This window comes from Hylobates moloch, unplaced genomic scaffold (genome assembly GCF_009828535.3).
Source record: "Hylobates moloch isolate HMO894 unplaced genomic scaffold, HMol_V3 SCAFFOLD_2, whole genome shotgun sequence".
NCBI lineage: Eukaryota > Metazoa > Chordata > Mammalia > Primates > Hylobatidae > Hylobates > Hylobates moloch.
Window position 1 is genome coordinate 58431485 of NW_026652277.1, and position 14473 is coordinate 58445957.

Genomic DNA, 14473 nt, shown 5'->3' on the forward strand with positions numbered 1-14473 from the left:
CCAAATTCTGAGAACACAGTGGAGCTTGGAGGTAGACTGGAAGGTGTTCTCTAGGCCAGAAAAAGGTGGGTCTGGCTCTCCACCCTTCTGAGCCTCTCCTACAGCCACGAAAACTGCCCCAGGATGTCCCCAGGCAGGCTTACTTCATAGGATGTAAAAAAATAAAAAATAAAAATTAATGAAGTTGGAACCTACACATCACGCAAAGGTTGCTAACCTTTACTCTACATAATTCTCTTAAGTGACCTGAAGAGCATATGGAGATCCTACAATTATCTTGTTCTTGTAAGCAATGTTAAGGACACCTTGGTTTATTGAGCCCTTGGTAACTTCTGTCAAATATACAGTACTGTCCTTGAATGGTGTATATTCTATAGAAGAAAACACTTAGATTAGTGAGCATGCCAATTCTAATAAGCTTCTTTTAAACACACAAGGAGAAGAAAAGATGTGCAAGCTTTTCAAGGACAATGATTTATTCTCAAGCTGCTTTCTGACTATTGGTCAGTACCCTGACTAAAAGGTACCTTTCCCCCAGGTACCTAGCACAGAGTTATATAAATTCTAGGTAAATATTCGTTGACCTGGTAAATGACTGATGAGGGTCAGAAAACTATCATATACCTAGATATTTTAAAATACTTTCCACAGAGAAATATCCATCTTCCATAGGGCCTTTTGATTTTGGTAAATGCTTTGTCATCATTTCAAGCTGAATACACTCAAAAACAGATGAGAATATAATGGTAAAGAAAAAAACAAAATATGAAAAATAAAAAAGTAACTTGTAAAAAATTCATGATTTTGAAGATACTGTGAAAAGTAAATCATCTCAAGTTAGATGATATAACAAATTTTTGATAATAACTGTTCAAAGAGATGTAATTCTATAGATTTGAGCCACTAAAAATCTCTGGGCATGGTTTCCACATGAATATGAATGAGAGAGAGAGACATAAGTGGCTATAGACACCAACCAATCCCACTGTTATGTAAATTATATCTCAGTGATTTACTCACCTTCCAGTGTAAACTATTAATCTTTTTTTTTTTTAAAATAAAGAAGAAAAACACTGCTTGCTCAATGCTGCCATCATGTGGTTAACATACGTTACATGCAAGAGAGTGGTCTTCATTTTTCTTCCCCCTTGCTCATAAATTCTTTGATATAAACCTCCCTCTGAGGAAGTTTTTTTTTTTTAAGTTCAACAGCATTCACTAACTGTCTAACAGATACAAGGTAGATTACAGGGTTATAATGTTTACTGTAATTCTCCCTATGTGGAATTATTCTATACACTCAAACACAGAACTGGGGTTTCTCCCACAGAGAAAGAAAAAATAAATTCTAAAACAAAGTCAAATTAAAATTTAGAAACCATCTGGAATTAAACAGAATAAAATAGGAAAGAGTTCAGAATGATAAAAATATTCCCACTCTGGTCAAACATTTTAATAATAATCAGTATTCTGGATACATAAATTTGATAATTTCTCATGAAAAGTAATTATAGCAATACTTTTTTTCTCCAAAGGAAGAAATGAGTTTTAGACAAATACACATATCTCCATGCTTACTAATTAGGTCGATATCCACATTTTTATGCCTACTAATTATTCAAATATTTTATTTATGTTAAATCTGTGCTGTGAACTCAAACTCTTCTAACTCACCTTCTTTAGTTTTATCCTTTAATCCTAAAGTTCATTCTCATTTCTTTGTCCAGTTCCCTTGCATAAACTGGAAGGTGTTAATCATCGAAGGCTTCAAACAAGACAACTGAAGGGAACATTTGAAAAACTATTTCAGAAAAAGATAAGATAGAGTTTACCTAATGGTGTTCCAGAAATAAAAGAGAAGTAGACTTCTCAGAGAGCAAGTAAATACAAAGCGGGTAAGCAAGCATCTCTCTTGATGCTCTCTTAAATTTCTGCTGTAGGACTGTGACTATGGTACGAAGGATGCTACACTTGGTTCTCTTGACAACACTCTGGTACCTACTCACTGAGTAAACTCACACAAGTTACTCAGTTCACTCTTTTTCCTTAACCACAAACCTCAGATAGAAATAGCATCTACTGGTAAGGATTGTTGTGAGTATTAAATGATTTATTGTATATAAAGCACTTTTGTACAGTGCTGGCATTAGTAAATAGTACATATTTACCATTCCTGACACTTGTAACAGCTGTCATGAGGTCACAGTTGTGAAATACCATATTAAAATTTCATTGAGTTGATAATTGTTTTTCAGCCTTAGATCTAAATGTTTTCACACAGTTCATATAATTTAAACCCTCTTAAATCAAATTCGTCCTGCACCGAATTCTATTCTATAACAAATATTCATAGCAGAAATCCAGTGTGCTTCAAGTTTGTGAATATTATAATTTCCCTTTTATTATTCTAGTTTGAAAAGGATGCCACTGGTTCCCAGTTTTAAAAGACTATTTTTCTAATTATTTTACTCTATATAAAGATACATACTCCAAAAATTTAACTTTTAATATGATATCAGTTTAATATACATAACTCAATAAAAGCTAAAAAAATAAAATGCTTACTTAGAAGAAAAAAAGAATATAACATAAATAACAGACCCCTTTCTCACCTCGACACAGCAATCACTTATTGATAAGAACCTATGCACAGTCAGGACAAGAGTAGGAAAGCATTTGCATTTGGTCATTTTTATTTCTCCTTAGCTTTAGGGTCAGCTACTGGACAAACAGCAAGGCTGTGTACTCTTATATCTCGAGTATTTCAAATCCTGAAAAAAGTTGCATAGCTTCTGAACATAAACAAGGCTTAGCTTGTGACAGGCCCAGTACCATTAAACAGGTCAGAATTCTATCTCATTTCTTTGCTTCTTGCCCAAATGAGATGCATGGAAACTCCCTGCACATTCTGTTTAATCCTTATGAAAACCTGTCTTCAAACATTAGAATTATAATTCTAACTTGGAATTTATTTTACTCAAGACATTGCCCTAATTGTGAGACATAATCTCAGATTTCTAATCATGAAATAATTAGAAATACACATTTACTAATCAAATTATAGAAAATAATTTTATATTATTAAGCTTGAAGGTATAATCAACTAGATTCATTCGTTTTTTCATTTGCTTGTTGTTTAATTTGTTCATTATAACAATCTTATGAGATATACATAGTAGAGGCTGTATTCATCTACTTCTATATAGCCAATCTATCAAAATAACTAATGAGCTCCATTTATTCTGTAAAACATGAAGGCTGATGCCCAGCACTTGCTGGACATATCAGAGAATAGTTAATAAACTATTCCTAACCCTACCAGTTGAGTTTCATAACCAAGAGACAATTTTTGTATTTCCCAGCCTGTCTTTGCCAGTTTTTTCATAGAAAATTCTATAACATAGGTAAAAATGATATAAATAAATGACAGTGGGGTGCAAAATGGAACAGTTCTTATTTGTACGAAAACTAAGCTGAATGATCTGGAAAGACTCTCAAGAACTAAAAAGAATTAGTATGACTTAGATAACAGCAAGGCGACTTTGAAGACTGGGAGACATTTTGAAAATCTAGATGAATTTTCACTGTTTCACTACAACCTGAAAATTACAGGCAATGTATTATAAGTATTATTAATGCCAGAAGATGATGCAGAAGTCCAATCAGTGGGCCCCAGAAAGCTTTTAATCTACATTAAAGACTGATGAATGAGTATTTAAATTATTTATTATATAATACAATGTTTAAGGTACATATGTATTGTTTTACAATTTTCTACTTTAACCAACTTTTTCTATTAACTAACTATATGTTCCAAATATATAGTATAAAAGATCGATTTTCAATTCTTTTTATGAGGAAAATAAGACTCATCAAAGTTAAGTAACAGTCAGTAAATCACAAAGCCACATTACAAATTCAGACTGTACATACCCATATTTGAATAATATCTTCTGCTAGCAAAAATGTACCATAGTGCAATTACTAAAATAAAGTAGAGGCTACTTTGAAAGGAATAGTATATTTAATATGTCTTTAATCCCATTGCTATCATTTTTAAACCTTACCAAAAAGAAATTATGAATAAAAATAGGAATACCATTATTGAGCAAGGTAAAAACCGTAAAAAATATAGGTTACAAGTGTGGAAACAGGGAAACCAGATGATCAGCAACTTGGTGGTTACATGTGCTAGGAACTTGTATGTGAATGTTTGAAATATATGTGCTTATGTTATGCCTTACTGTGTTCTGAGAGACAGTATAACGTAACAAGAAGTTTAAAAGGCAGGCTCTGAAATCAGTTGACCTGGGTTTGGGTCTTGGCTCTGCCATTTACTAATAGGTAATACTGGTCAATTCACTTAACCTCCCTGTGTCTCAGTCTCATTATCTATAAAATGAAGAAGATAATTCTTATCATATAAGGGTGTTGGTAGGATTCAATAAAATAATCCATGTAAGGGAGTGCCTGCCACATAGTAAGCACACGACTCACTAGATAACACTGATGTGTCAGTGAGGGTGCTAACATAATGGGTAAGAGTATTCTTGGCATGCGGGCCAGTCTGCCCGGATGCAAATCCCAACTCAGTTATTTAGCAACTCTGTCAACTTGGAAGAAGTTACTTACCCTCCTCATGCCTCAAATTTCTCATCAGTAAAAAATATATAATAGCTCCAGCTTCACAGGATTATTGTGAGGATCCAATGGGTTAATAAATACAAAGTGCCATTTGTAATATAAATGGCATATAAAGTGCCATAATGTAACCAATGTTAGCCACAATTTTGGCATTATTGGCTTTTAGGCCACATAGAAAACTGCCCTTTCTCAGAACATGCAGATTTTTTTTTTTTTTTTTCAATCACTGCAGTCAGTTTAGCTCTATGCTTCTCACTCTCTGTTTGAGACACTCAAACGATTTAGTCTCTAGCACAGGACTCAAGCGATTTAGTATTTAATACAGACAAATCACCAGTGCCATCTAGCGGCGAGCTGCTAATAAATTCACCAAATAAGGAATGTTGCTCAAAAGGGGTAAAATTTCTACAGATATAAATTTATTAAGACAAACAATCTAATGTAGTTAGAAATCTGTGACAAACTAAATGTAATGTAGTTTGAAAACTATGACTATTTTAAAGTTTTAAATTAACAAAGAAAAATTGTATATATGTGTGGTGTACAATATTTTGATATATGTATACATTATGAAACAGCTAAGTCAAGCTAATTAACATATATCATACATCAGATATGTATTTTTGTGGTGAGAACATTTAAAATCTACTTTCTCAGCAATTTGCAAGTATATAGTATGTTGTACAATAGACCTCCAAAACTTATTCCTAACTAAAATTTTGTATCCTTTAACCAACATCTCCACAATCCCCTCTCCAGTCCTCAGTCCCTGGTAACCACCATTAACTCTATGTTTCCATGAGTTTACTTTTAAAAATTCTACAGGTAAGATCATGCAGGTTTTTCTTTTTGTGCCTAGCTCATTCTACTTAGTATAATATACTTCAGGCCCCATGTTATAGCAAATGGCAGGATTTCATTATTTCAAAAAGTTGATTCTTATTTCATAGTGTATATACACAACAACATTTACTTTATCCATTCAGCCACTGATAGACATTAAAGTTGATTATGTATCTTAAAGTAATGCTGCAATGTGCACATTGTAGCATTACTTTAGGAGTGCAGATATCTCTTTGACATACTGATATCATGTCATTTGGATATACATACAGAAATGGAATTTTTTGATCATATGGTATTCTATTTTTAATTTTTTTGATGAACTGTCATGCTGTTTTCTAAAATGACTGTACCAATTTGCATTCTAAACAGCAGTTAGCAAGGGTTCCTTTTCTCTACATCCTTGACACTTACCTCATATTCTTGATGACAGCCATCCTCACAGGTGTGAGGTGATATCTCATTGTGGTTTTAATTTGCCTTTCCCTGATAATTAGTAACATTTATCATTTTCGTATACCTGTTGGCCATTTGTATGTCTTCTCTTAAGAAACGTCTTTTCAGGTCATTTTGTGTAGAATGGACATTTTAAGAATTAATGTTGTGACATGTTTATATAGTTACTGAAATGTCATACAAATGCCAAGTAGAGAAAATTTCAAAAACTGCAAACTATAAGAAGATTGCTTGATAAATACAGTACCAACAGGAGATTCATTTTGAGTGGGTTAAACAATTGAGAAACACTGTTAAAACTTTTTGGACAGATTTGTGATGTTAATAAATTCCTGATCTTCTCTAGACCTCATTTTCCTATGATACAAGAGTGTTGCATGTGTTGAATTTTTTTTCTAGTTTTAAAGGTAAGTGATACTATCACTATAGTAACTTTAACATCATTAATGTAAGCATTATCTGCCAGATCTTTTTTCTCAGGGGGAAACTCCTATAGCTTCTAAGATTCTTATCAACTTGATGATTTTTGTCAGTGCAGCTATATTGGAGGAAAAGAATTAGAAGTATGAATTTTTGATATAATGTAAACAGCACAAAAGCTGTAACACATGCTAAGATATTACATTATATTGTTGGATAAAGAAAAATATTAATACCACATAAAGATCCCATATGATAGCATTATATAGATTTACTTTTTGCACATCACATGATTGTTAATCAAAGCTTACAAAACTCAAAACTACAAAGCTACTGTAACCTATACTATACCTGCAGTCTTCATTTTGCGCAGTTTAAATATGCACAAATTTCAGAACAACAATTTAGTTAAATAATACTAGTCCTCCAATAACACATTTCAAATTTCATAGTAATTATACAAGAGCTGCTAGCTCTTTAGTCCACAAATCACTACAGAAATAACAGATGAGATGATGATCAGTGACCAGTCATAGCACTTCTTTCAAATGATTGGTCACTGCACATTTGCAATCTTCAAACATAGATAGCAAAGTGTGTTTTCTCCATGTTTTCCAGAGATAAGCTCATATGATATTTTACAAAAGTGGATAACAGACAGAGGAGATTAGCCTGTAAAAGTGAAAGTGTAGCAAAGAAACAAAATGTGATAATGCTGGGATGGAAACTGGGTGTAAGTAGAACATCTGAAAATGGTAACAGCAAACAAAGACAAGAGAAACCTAGGCCCGCATGAAGCGAAGTACTATGTTGAAAAAGCCTGATAAACATAAAAAACAAAGTCATTTCAATAGGATTCTAATTTAATGTAAATGGAGTTGTAGGAGAAATAGCTGACTATAGAATGCTGACGCTGAATCCTTTGGAGAGATGTAGTTACACAGCCAGAGGAACTTAATGAGGGTGAATCCATCACACAAATGAGGAAAGTGATCGTAATAAAAAAGACCATAATATCTCAGATGAAGTGACGCCAACGTGAAACATCACACTGAAGTTCTTTTAAATGTTAAGGAACTCTCAGAGAAATTTCACAACATTGAAAGTACAACAGACAAAATACTGGGAGCTAATCTAAACTTTGAAAGGAATATAACAGTTTAATTCACCAAGACATAGAAAAGATGCCCATTCCATATGATAAGTTATAGAATTAGACAGAAGACAAACACTGCTCCAACTACTTTTGACAAGCTTTTGCAAAGATATCATACACTTTCTCAATGTTTCTAATGTTTTAAATTACAGTGTACTAAAAAACATTAGTTTAGTTTTACTAATTATTCATTTTCCTATACATTTATGAACCACGGTAGGAGAGTTTTTAATGCTTTGATAAGAAGTTTTAAAGGTCACAGAAAAATTGTTATTTTTACCTTTGATTATTAAGATCACGTTACCTGGTTTCATCTTACGTTGTCATTTTTAGGGTCCCATACTACTGTGCAAAGCAAGGAGTATATGTATTGCCAATGCCTATATTTTACTTTCCAGGATTTTGTCAATGTAAGCACAAATCATTCAGAAATCACTATTACACTTATCACTAGTATAATAGCTAGTCCCCTTCTGAATGTATTTTATAAATTACTTGCAGTATCATGATATGATGTTGAAAGATGCCCTTTGTTTCACTTTTAACAAAACCAGATAAATAGAAGAGCATTATGTACCTGGTAGTGGTAACTGAACTAATATACCACTGACTCTTGGGTCCATATTCAATTGATCAGTTACGTCCAAAAGTTCTTCCTGGGAAACATCTTTAGGTTTTAGAATGAGCTCACTACAAATACCTAGAAGAAAAACAGGCAGAGAAGGTCACTTGACTAACTGAATATGGTTTTTCATCAATAGTGTCTGACACAGTGTGGGACTATTCCTACTGCAATGAAAGGTTCTGATGTTCCATGCACCATCAGGAAGGATTCCTCCAATAGTACAGGTGTTTCCTCTTGATTCACATGCATTCTTTGGCCTGGAATGCCAGGTGACAATTTGTACTTGTTTGAGATAAGCTACTGTTAGTAATTTGAAGAGAATAAAAATATCACTACCACATAACTGTTAGGCCAAGTTTAACAGAGTGAACAAGCCAGGTTTATTATTTGATTAAAGCAAATATAATGAAAGCAGGCCTTTGAGATGTAAACTATTCTTTGCATATCTTGCCAAAGAATATAAAACACACTGAATTAACCCTATAAGAAATTTGAAGAAAAATCATATGAAATTAACATAAGCTTTGGTAACTGAATAGTCTTTAATAATAATGCATGCAATTCAAGTGGCACTTATTTGATAATTATCATTCATAATTATCACAATTTGAAGTAAAAACAGAAAATATATTTAGTAGTAATTACAACTAAAACACATACCCACCTACAGCAGAAGCAGCTTTTATCTTATTCCTGACGTATGTATGGCTTGCCGGGTTATCTCCCACTAAAATTATACTGAGGTGAGGTCTTCGGTTTCCAAGGGAAACCCATGATTCCACATCTCGCTGTATTTCTTTCTGGATATGCTTGGCCATTTCAGTTCCTGATATAACAATGGCTTCATGTCTGTGGAAAGCAAAACAACAAATGTAATACTAAAAAGAAAATAAACATTCAACTGCACAAATTTAAGGTAAAAAAATCAACAAAACCACCATGATTCTCCAAGCACCCAAAATTTGATTTTTTTTTCAATTATAGTGATACCTACTCTTCAGGTTCATAAATATTTTATAATTTTGTGAAGGATTCCAACTCTGTTATTTGGTTCTACAGTATAATCTATCTGCTATAAAATGAATGTGTATGTCTCTTCAAAATTCGTATGTTGAAATCCTAACCCCAAATGTTATATTAGGAAGTAGGTCATTTGGGTGGTGATTATACCATGAGGATAGAGCCCTCATAAGTGGTATTAGTGTCCTTTTAAGAAATTCCAGAGATCTCCCTCATGCCTTCTGCCACGTGAGGACATAGCATGAAGACAGCTATCTATTAACCAAAAAGCAGGCCCACACCAGACACTGAACCTTCTGGTGTATTGACCTTGGACTTCCCAGTCTACAGAACTATAAGAAATAAATTCCTGTTTTTGTATAAAACAACCAGTCTATGTTATTCTGTTATAGCACCTCAAATAGACTAAGATGCTAACTACAGCACACATTTCTTCACAACTTTCACTTATGTATTATATATAAAACATATATATTATACACACATGTGCATATATATGTATATACATATACACACATTTATGTATTCATATAAATTAACAAACCACATACTCAAGATCTGGACTTTAATATCGCCTAAATTTAAAGTTCTGCTATTTTTTTCTTTTCTCTTTTTTTAATTATACTTTAAGTTTTAGGGTGCATGTGCACAATGTGCAGGTTTGTTACATATGTATACATGTTGGTGTGCTGCACCCATTAACTCGCCATTTAACATTAGGTATATCTCCTAATGCTATCCCTCCCCCCACCCCAACTCCACAACAGGCCCCATTGTGTGATGTTCCCCTTCCTGTGTCCATGTGTTCTCATTGTTCAATTCCCACCTATGAGTGAGAACATGTGGTGTTTGGTTTTTTGTCCTTGTGATAGTTTGCTGAGAATGATGGTTTCCAGCTTCATCCATGTCCCTACAAAGAACATGAACTCATCATTTTTTATGGCTGCATAGTATTCCATGGTGTATATGTGCCACATTTTCTTAATCCAGTCTATCATTGATGGACATTTGGGTTGGTTCCAAGTCTTTGCTATTGTGAATAGTGTCGCAATAAACATATGTGTGCATGTGTCTTTATGGCAGCATGATTTATAATCCTTTGGGTATATACCCAGTAATGGGATGGCTGGGTCAAATGGCATTTCTAGTTCTAGATCCCTGAGGAATTGCCACACTGACTTCCACAATGGTTGAACTAGTTTACAGTCTCATCAACAGTGTAAAAGTATTCCTATTTCTCCACACCCTCTCCAGCACCTGTTGTTTCCTGACTTTTTAATGATCACCACTCTAACTGGTGTGAGATGGTATCTCATTGTGGTTTTGATTTGCATTTCTCTGATGGCCACTGATGATGAGCATTTTTTCATGTCTTTTGGCTGCATAAATGTCTTCTTTTGAGAAGTGTCTGTTCATATCCTTTGCCCATTGTTGATGGGGTTGTTTTTTTCTTGTAAATTTGTTTGAGTTCATTGTAGATTCTGGATATTAGCCCTTTGTCAGATGAGTAGATTGCAAAGATATTCTCCCATTCTGTAGGTTGCCTGTTCACTCTCATGGTAGTTTCTTTTGCTGTGCAAAAGCTCTCTAGTTTAATTAGATCCCATTTGTCAATTTTGGCTTTTGTTGCCATTGCTTTTGGTGTTTTAGACATGAAGTCCTTGCCCATGCCTATGTCCTGAATGGTATTGCCTAGGTTTTCTTCTAGGGTTTTTATGGTTTTAGGTCTAACATGTAAGTCTTTAATCCATCTTGAATTAATTTTTGTACATGGTGTAAGGAAGGGATCCAGTTTCAGCTTTCTACATATGGCGAGCCAATTTTCCCAGCACCATTTATTAAATAGGGAATCCTTTCCCCATTGCTTGTTTTTGTCAGGTTCGTCAAAGATCAGATGGTTGTAGATATGTGGCATTATTTCTGAGGGCTCTGTTCTGTTCCATTGGTCTATGTCTCTGTTTTGTTACCAGTACCATGTTGTTTTGGTTACTGTAGCCTTGTAGTATAGTTTGAAGTCAGGTAGCGTGAGGCCTCCAGCTTTGTTCTTTTGGCTTAGGATTGACTTGGCAATGTGGGCTCTTTTTTGGTTCCATATGAACTTTAAAGTAGTTTTTTCCAATTCTGTGAAGAAAGTCATTGGTAGCTTGATGGGGATGGCATTGAATCTATAAATTACCTTGGGCAGTATGGCCATTTTCACGATATTGATTCTTCCTACCCATGAGCATGGAATGTTCTTCCATTTGTTTGTATCCTCTTTTATTTCATTGAGCAGTGGTTTGTAGTTCTCCTTGAAGAGGTCCTTCACATCCCTTTTAAGTTGAATTCCTAGGTATTTTATTCTCTTTGAAGCAATTGTGAATGGGAGTTCACTCATGATTTGGCTCTCTGTTTGTCTGTTATTGGTGTATATGAATGCTTGTGATTTTTGCACACTAATTTTGTATCCTGAGACTTTGCTGAAGTTGCTTATCAGCTTAAGGAGATTTGGGGCTGAGACGATGGGGTTTTCTAGATATACAATCATGTCATCTGTAAACAGGGACAATTTGACTTCCTCTTTTCCTAATTGAATACCCTTTATTTCCTTCTCCTGCCTGATTGCCCTGGCCAGAACTTCCAACATTATGTTGAATAGGAGTGGTGAGAGAGGGCATCCCTATCTTGTGCCAGTTTTCGAAGGGAATGCTTCCAGTTTTTGCCCATTCAGTATGATATTGGCTGTGGGTCTGTCCTAGATAGCTCTTATTATTTTGAGATACGTCCCATCAATACCTAATTTATTGAGAGTTTTTAGCATGAAGGGTTGTTAAATTTTGTTAAAGGCCTTTTCTGCATCTATTGAGATAATCATGGGAAGGAAATAGAGACACAAAAAATCCTTCAAAAAATCAATGAATCCAGGAGCTGGTTTTTTGAAAAAATCAACAAAATTGATAGACCGTCAGCAAGATTAATAAAGAAGAAGAGAGAGAAGAATCAAATAGATGCAATGAAAAATGATAAAGGGGATATCACCACTGATCCCACAGAAATACAAACTACCATCAGAGAATACTATAAACATCTCTATGCAAATAAACTAGAAAATCTAGAAGAAATGGATAAATTCCTCGACACACACACCCTCCCAAGACTAAACCAGGAAGAAGTTGAATCTCTGAATAGACCAATAACAGGCTCTGAAATTAAGGCAATAATTAATAGCTTACCAACGAAAAAAAGTCCAGGACCAGATGGATTCATAGCTGAATTCTACCAGAGGTACAAGGAGGAGCTGGTACCATTCCTTCTGAAACTATTCCAATCAATAGAAAAAGAGGGAATCCTCCCTAACTCATTTTATGAGGCCAGCATCATCCTGATACCAAAGCCTGGCAGAGACACAACAAAGAAAGAGAATTTTAGACCAATATCCCTGATGAACATTGATGCAAAAATCCTCAATAAAATACTGGCAAACCGAATCCAGCAGCACATCAAAAAGCTTATCCACCATGATCAAGTGGGCTTCATCCCTGGGATGCAAGGCTGGTTCAACATTCGCAAATCAATAAATGTAATCCAGCATATAAAGTTCTCCTATTTTTTCTAAAGAGGCAGATCAGCACAGCCTAGTTAAAACTGGCAACCATCTTGAAGATTGGACTGCACTGTGTATACACATAGCCCCACAATCTTGTGACCCTAAGGCAAAATCAGTTCGTTTTTGGTTAGCATATCCTGTACAAGACTCTGAAGTCAAGAGCTTCATACTACACAACTCTTTTAACTTACTCAAAGAAAAATGTTATTCCATGGCCCCAGGCATGGCCCCGGACAACAGCTGTGAGTCTTGCCATGCTTGTCACTGATTATGGTGGGGATCAAGTCAGTAAACCGATAGTTTAGTTCCTCCCCGATGCAATGGCATCATTTCTAACGGAATAAGTTTCCACAGAAGATTACTTCCTGGCAGTTTATAAGTATTTCAGAAGGTAAGAAGTGCTATATTTTGATAGATGATATAAACTATCTCTGGAAAGGCACAAAGAAATACTTTCTAGAAAGGCTTTTCTGCTCTCCATAACCTCAAACTTGAAAATGGTGAATTACATTGCTCTTACTGTGTGTTTATTTTTTTAAAGGTATCTGATAAAGTAGAAGGTGGTCCCTTCTTCCTTCTGCCCCTGTCCTTTCACTATTGAACAGCCTGGTAAAAACATGATTACTACCAAAAACATCAAATGTAGGTCAATAAATATGAAAAAGAGGAAAAGGAGAAAGAGTAAGTAGCAGAAGAGAAAGAGGAGGAGGAAAGGAGGCCCTTATAAACCTTAATTCTTTGTGGTACCTGTATACTTTTAATTTTCTAATGAGGGCGGGTGCTATAAATATCTGACAACACACAAAATGCAAACTTTGTGCTCCTTCCAAATAAGTCAACTGCTGTCTCTAGTAGGTTTGTGGACATACAGTTAGAACCAGATCGAAAATACACCATTATAGTATGGCACCAGTCTTCCATAGCATCCATCTCTTCTCAGTTCATGCAATTTTGAGGTAAACAGTGTTCTGCTAAGAAGCAATTCCAAGTGTGGTCTATGGATACACACATCAAAAACTGCCTGAAATTGCAGATTCCCAGACCCTACAACCCACATCTACAATTCAGAATTCCTGGGGGCAGAGGTAAAACCTGGAAATCTGCATGTCTAATAATTTCCTACATGTGATTCTTGTGTATGACCTGTTTGAAAACCACTTTAGTTTAATATAAAAGTGTATTTTAATAACATCATAATTTATAAGTAAATGAGCAAATTGGTTAGACAATGCAATCACAACTAGACATTCTAAGTAAACTCTACTTTTGATTCTAATTTTGTCTACTCTTCATTAAAATTTTAATAGCTTTCAAGACATGAAATGTCATGATAAATTCAATATATCAATCTTGTTCTGCTGTCTTATTTCTGTAATAGATTTATTCAGTATAATTGTCATATAATAAACTGGACACATTTAACGTGTACAATTTTAAGTTTTAATATATGTATATACCTGAGTATATATATATACATCACTATAGTCAAGAAAATGAACATGTCTATCATTCTCAAAACTTTCCAGGTGTACTTTTAAAATTTGCCATTCCACCTGTCTCTGCCAGATTCCACTCCTCAATTCACCATTCCAGGCAACCATTGATCTCTTTTGTTCACTATATATTAGTTTGTAGTACCGAGGATTTTATAAAAATTGAATCAAATACAACATACTCTTTTTTGGCCAGCTACTTCCACTCAGCATAATTATTTTTTAATTAA

At 34.4% G+C, this 14473-nt stretch overlaps 1 protein-coding gene across 4 annotated transcripts in view; it reads right to left on the reverse strand.

Moving 5' to 3' along the window:
- The window catches only part of MTHFD2L (methylenetetrahydrofolate dehydrogenase (NADP+ dependent) 2 like), a 185480-nt gene that overhangs the window by 112684 nt on the left and 58323 nt on the right, over positions 1 to 14473 (reverse strand). For 3 of the 4 annotated variants that reach the window (XM_032150209.2, XM_058433931.1, XM_058433924.1), the window contains 2 exons: positions 8809 to 8993; positions 8097 to 8219 (listed from right to left, as the gene is read on the reverse strand). In XM_032150209.2, coding sequence (XP_032006100.1) covers positions 8097 to 8219; positions 8809 to 8993 — 308 coding nt within the window. Of the gene's footprint in view, positions 1 to 8096; positions 8220 to 8808; positions 8994 to 12941; positions 13072 to 14473 lie in introns of those variants that run through there. The other variant, XM_058433925.1, reaches the window with a different exon arrangement.